The 6,533-nt window shown below is 42.6% G+C and overlaps 1 protein-coding gene across 1 annotated transcript; it reads left to right on the top strand.

Moving 5' to 3' along the window:
* On the top strand, positions 1–1,159 carry LOC131685127 (S-formylglutathione hydrolase). Its single transcript, XM_058968590.1, has 2 exons — positions 1–152; positions 205–1,159. Exon 2 carries the CDS (start codon positions 207–209, stop codon positions 1,056–1,058), a length of 852 nt encoding a protein of 283 aa, XP_058824573.1. The 5' UTR covers positions 1–152; positions 205–206; the 3' UTR covers positions 1,059–1,159.
* The last annotated feature ends 5,374 nt before the right edge of the window (positions 1,160–6,533 follow it).

The raw sequence follows: 6,533 nt of genomic DNA, 5'->3' as shown, positions 1-6,533 counted from the left end.
CCCAACTGCTTTTGTTTTTTAATCGCCGGTCTGCCGTACGTTACAACTCCCAAAAAAATATTTGAACCATTTTGTATCAACTTTTAATTTTATTTAAACAGTCAAACTGGTGTTCATTAGAAATTGTATTCAATCTATAAACAAATTAAAAGGTACGTTAATACTAAGTCGGAGAATAATTTTGTTAATCCTTTGCCATTGCAGCGATGACGGTGATAACGCTTATCTCGTCCAACAAATGCTTCGGTGGTCTGCAGAAGATCTACTCGCACCAGTCCAAAGAGTTGGACTGCGAGATGAAATTTGCCATCTTTCTGCCGGCAGCCGTTGAAGACGGCAAACGCCCGGTGCTCTACTGGCTGAGCGGGCTGACGTGTAACGAGACCAACTTTATCCAGAAATCCGGTGCTCAGCGTTACGCCGCGGATCACGGATTGATTGTGGTCTGCCCGGACACATCCCCTCGGGGAGTCAATCTGCCTGGGGAGGAGGATTCGTGGGATTTCGGGAGCGGTGCCGGATTCTACGTCGACGCAAGTAAGGATCCGTGGAGCAAGCACTATAAAATGTTTAGCTATGTCACCCAGGAGCTGATCGACGTAATAAACAACAACTTTCCGACCGTTCCGGAGAAACAGAGCATCGCTGGGCACAGCATGGGTGGGCACGGTGCCTTGATATGTGCATTGAAGAATCCAGGTCTTTACAAATCGGTTTCGGCTTTTGCTCCCATCTGCAATCCGATCAAGTGTCCTTGGGGGACGAAAGCATTCGGCGGATACTTTGGAGAGGACGATAAAGAAGAATGGAAAAACTGGGACGCGACTGAACTTGTCGGAGGCTATAATGGGCCTCCGTTGGAGCTGTACATCGATCAAGGGGCGGAGGACAGTTTTCTCAAGGATGGTCAGTTACTGCCGTACAATTTGGTCGATGCTTGTAAGGCTGCTCAGTTTCCTTGCGTGTTGAGCATGAGAGATGGATACGACCACAGCTATTTCTATGTAGCTTCATTTATTGGTGAACATATTGCTTATCACGCTGATCATTTGAAGTAGATTTCCGATGGTCACATTATGTGCCTAATTGAAATGATATTTGTATGTATGTATTGAAAAGATGGAAAATTGTAAGCTAGAAGCTATTTTTATAAAAGTAATATTTTTTTGTTTTACTGCATTCCGAAATTTGCTATAAAGGAATATATTGATATATAAAGTCTTTTTTGCTGCAGATAGTTGCTATTCGCACTAGTAAAGCTCCTTGAGTGTCTCATATATTGTGCTTTGCAGGATAATCGCTCGATATGCGATTATATGAAAGCTCAATTGAGATAGGCGCATGCCAGCCGCCTATATAAACTTATAGGCAGCTTTTTCCTTGAAGCTTTCGAAAAGCACACAGCTGGCAGAAAAATAAAGCTCCACTGAAATCTGCTTGCGGAGCAACTGCGGCTATATTTGATGCGCCTTTCAGACGCCCGCAATGTGAGATTTTATTATAAGCGCGACAATACGAGTTTCGAAGGAAATGGTAGATTCGATGACAGAGCTTTCGATTCTATGAGCGGATCGACCAACGGTGTCAAAATGCCGGCATATATGAGTAGTGGTAAGCTGCAATTTTGTAGGTATCAGCTCGAGTTTTAAAAGAGGGAATGATACACTTTCTACCACTGAACTGAAATCTGTAAGTAGCACTAACACATATATCTAATATATTGTATATATCCACTGCACTTAGATGGCACTAGGCCTATGGTCTTCGACTGGCTTGGTCCATTCACATTGGTTCCGATGCCTTTATGTTACTCACAAGTGGATAGATCAATTCACTTGGATGGGGGTATATGTGGATCCTGCTAGTCGTCAACTCTGTCGACCTTGGGTATGAGGCCCTTTCAGGAAAGGAGTGCAGAAGTGGCACCTAAGGCACCTTCCTTTTTCTAACGAATCCCAACCTTGCTGCCATTTGGCCATCGATTCAGCTCTTAGTGTTTTCCGTTTTCTCCTGGTCCCCGTCAGCTTATAGCATTCGTTATCTTCCCCTAGGATGATGTCGAACCTTATCAGTACCTACTGCATAGTTCTCGGTGGTGAACTCACCTTACTTTGACTGAGAGTTCCCCGACGGACGAATTTCTCTCGACACCGATACCCGCTTCCTTGAGCCATTTAGCTTTCAGCTTTATGGAGATCTACTTAAATATTATCCGGTGGTGAACTACATTACTTCGACTGAGAGTTCGTTGCGGCATTTCTCTCGGTACCGATGTTTGTTTTGTGGCCGAATCAGCTCCCAATTTTGTTGCAATATAGTAGAATAGCCCACAGCGGTGAATCTATCCTACTATGAATTCCCGGGCGGAAGATTTCTCCTGATACCGATGTTAGTTTCTGTTAACCATTTAGCTTCCCGCTTCGTCTCAATCTACTCGATCTAGTCCTTGGCGGTGAACCTAGCCTGCTTAACGGGTCAGCCAGTAGGTGCTGGGGTCTGGGTGGAGCGTAGCTTCTAGTTCACTGGCGCCCCGACTCACTGCTAGCTATTCGACACGATCTACTCGCTCTAATTCTCGGTTCCGGTTCACTGGCGTCCCGAACCCGATGCTACGTTGTGTACTACTGAACTGGCCTCCTGATCTACACCGGCGGAGAGTCCGCCGGCGGCGGAATTTCTCCCGAAACTCGGTTTGTGGTTTCTCGGCGGTATTCTAGTAGACAGCGCTAATTTGTAGGTCTCTTCGTAACTTTTCATTTTCCGCACAGATCAGATCTGTCCGAGCATCTACAGTTTCTTATCTGATGGCCGAAACCCAGGCACCTGAAATACCTTACTGTTCGGTTGCGGCTGGCGATAAGCGTATCGCTGATGTCTGAGCGCCACTATACGCCTTCCTCAACCTGATTTACATCTGCTTTTCCTCCAGGTTACATTGCCCTATTAGCGTTGTGATGTCGTCCAGATTTCTACACTCGATCAGTGCTTCCTTAACTGAAGCTCTTACGATCGCTTCTCTTCATATCACTTCTGCCACGATGGGTCGAGCTCTTGATCCATGGATACTTCTTCAGCTCGAACAGCATCTCGCCTTGCTGGGGGCGTCTGGTTCGAACTACGTTCTCCTCCAACAGCTCCTTCAGCTTGGGATCCTCTCTCATCCTTTTGGGATTGCAGCGTCACGCCGTCGTTTGCTTTGAGCGTCTCCCTTATACTATTACTAACGCGGCCGAAGGTGTTCTTTCTTCTTCCTCTTCTTTCTGTTTTTTCTCCTCTCTTCTACGGTTCGCCTTGCACTCTCCATTTGTTTCGTTCTTCTTCATCGATCTTCTTGAACTTGTTCGGATTCTCCTCCTCTCATCGTGTTTCCCTTACTCTTTTCACGGAACGGGAATACCGGAATCAGTTCGGTGTCTCATAGGCTTCTGCTTTCGCTATCCCTGTGGTCTTCAGTGTCTTTCGGCGTTATCAGCCCTCTTCAGTAACGCCATCTATTCGCATTCGGCTTGTGCTACGGCAGATTTGATGCTAATCAAGAGATCCTTGTTCTGCCCGTACACGTTGCCCTTACTTTTCACGAATTCGTAGAACTCTTCGACATGTTGTCTCAGCTTTGACGTTTTGGGCAACCCAGGCTGCTGGTCCTCTTGGGTAATGCTTAATTTTGGCGTGCACACCCAAAACCCTAGCTTTCCTTGGTGTCCTATTGGTTTATCGCCGCTCTTGCTCGGTATGACCTCCTTGGGCTGCTCTCGCTGATGCTGTAGTTGCGGTTGCACTTGGTGGTTTTGCTGGGTCGACGACCTCGCTAGCTCACCTTTGGCGAACGGGTTCACCACACTTGCTCCGTTAGAATTGTTTTTATTTTTGTTGTTTTTGTCTTCTTCCATGCTGTTTGCGTCATAACTCCAAGCCGCTATCTACGCGCGTAGTAAATAGTCGCCTCTATCTCTGGTTACCCTTGCAAGCAGTGAGGTCTGGAACGTTCAACTGAGCTTACTTCCACTGGCCTAGGTGCCGGTTTTTCGAACGTACTTACAGACCTACCAAAGATTCAACGGCACGGGGGGTAGCCAGCACCATGAGCACACTCACCGTTTCGGGTAAGTGTCACCCGTACTAGGGTGGTGGAATGGCGTAGCTGTCGGTCCGTGGTTCAATTTCGATGAAACTCTTATTCGCACAAGGTTCTACCAGTATGTCATAATTAGGGTCACACTGGTATCGATCCTAATGTGCCGGTTGGAACTCTAGTTGAGTTAGGGTGCTTTACGCTAAAATCTTAGCGGAAGCGGCACCGACTCGCTTCAATAAAGCTGCTTTCCGATTTATATGGCTTTTTGCAGAGCCAAACATTGCACAGCTTTTTGCAGAGCCAAACATTGCAAATCCGACCAAAAATGCATTACATACCCAAAATCACATTCCCAGCACCCAACAAACATTAGGAGCTGAACTATAAGACTACGTGTTGATTTAAAGCAGATTAAAGGTTATGTAAGCTGAATAAAACTTTCGCTGAACTATTTAAACATTAACAGTTTATTCAGCCTATTTAAAATCCAGTATTCGCCAGTTCCAACTAGGCTGAACTATACTGCTAATAAATGTAATAGCGACAATATTAAAGCTTTTATTCAACCATCTTAATTAGACTGAATTACGAGTTGAATAAACGATGCTGTTACCAATAGTATTACCTTTAATCATCAAGCTGCACTACAAGTCTTCAAAAGGTTGTTTCTACCTTTACATTTGCCGTTATACCTCCTTCGACTTTTAGCTGAATTATGTGTTTAACAAAGGTAATTGTAACTACTACAAAAATTGGCGCGATTAGCAAATCATGAGGAATGGCAACCGACCTGGGTTCGAGTCCCAATACACACACAATATTTTTTTTACTATTAAGTGAAGGATTTTTTTTTATTATTTCGGTATATTCCAATTGAGATGTTTTGCATATATTACAGTTAAGGAGCAATAGATCAATAAATGAATAAAGAAATAAAGAAAGTTTATTTAGTTTTTTTATATCTACTGAGTTCTCACCACGGGAAATACACGATTTACAGTTTTTCAATGTACAAGCTTACCAAATTACACGCGCCCTCGTTTTATTAAATGTACCTTTTAATTCGAAACGGCCTGTTTACTTGTGAAACATGAATATTCTCATATTGAACACAAGAGAAACTTTTTGTTCCAACGTCGCTATAAATTTTTGACACCAGCATTGTTACCATGATTTTTTTCTATCCATCGACATGCAAACAAAGGTATAATGAAATGATTATTCACGCTGGCGAACTTAGTTGATATAAATAAATAAACTATTGAATTCGAACAGCGACTTCCGCTTACCAAAAAAAATCACAATGGAAAGAAAATCATTTGGCAGGGAGTGGTAATTGAGATTGCCACCTTAGAATTATAAATGACTTCAACCCATCATTCAGTTACCACCACTTTCATATAACACCCATTTTTACTTATCTAAATGTTTTGTGACAACCATAAATCCTCACTATGGAAACAAAAACGACTATAATCCACATTTTTGAAATAAATAAATTATCTATTTTAAAATTCCCGAATGTTCTAAAAATTATTAATTAAAAAAAATTGAAATAAAAAAATTATCGTAGGTTGGGATTCGAACCCAAGCCAACTAGGTTCACTCAAATCTATGGAAGGCTACTGTAGCCTTTGTACAGACTCTATTCAGTAGCCTAGACTTGTCGGTACATCGGTGAAATCTTAAGCATTCGATGTATGCAAGATTGGTGCAGACAGTAAGGTAAGTGCTTAGTATTCAACAGGTTGCTGGTTCGGATCCAGGTACGTGATATGATATCCAAACAAGGTAATACAATTTTTCTCTAACTGTAACGTAATACTAATAAAAGAATTTGGCTTCCAAAGAGATTGATGGCGTGTGTAACTTCTAATAAATGTCTTTTTAACAATTTTCCTATGATAATTCTCTCAGCTGAATAGCCGTAACGAAAAGGTTTATTGATAAAGCTGAGCTGTGGTTTTCTTCAGGCTGTATACGTGCTGAAGAATTGTTCTCTTTCTCCAAATCCCGGATGTTTAAGGGTGGAACAAACGATATATGATTACACGTATACTTCCAATGTTCAGCTGAATAAAGCAACTGTTAAAACGTTTATAAAACCACGAAATGTTTGTTGGGCAGAGCTTTTTGATTTATCATATCGAACAGTTTTGTTTCGAACTGTTTAACTGGTTGTAACCGAACGTTACAGGAATCAAACTACATTTTTGTAGCGATTTACATTCAATGAAAAGAAGCATTCAAGCTGCTTAAGATATACTCAAAACATATTCAAAACAAAGTACAGCTCAAATACACAAAACAACACCAGTGGGACTAGCTGTTAAAAGGGCCCGATTGGAAAGGGGATCGTCAGTGGCCATACCCAGGTCGAATCCTCGGAAACTAGGCAAGAGCCGCCATCTGAAATTCGCTATCGTGTCGGAAGATTATATACAGTTTTATAAAATAG

Source organism: Topomyia yanbarensis, chromosome 2 (assembly GCF_030247195.1).
Source record: "Topomyia yanbarensis strain Yona2022 chromosome 2, ASM3024719v1, whole genome shotgun sequence".
In the NCBI taxonomy this organism is placed as follows: Eukaryota; Metazoa; Arthropoda; class Insecta; order Diptera; family Culicidae; genus Topomyia; species Topomyia yanbarensis.
This window is presented reverse-complemented; position numbering and strand designations above follow the sequence as displayed.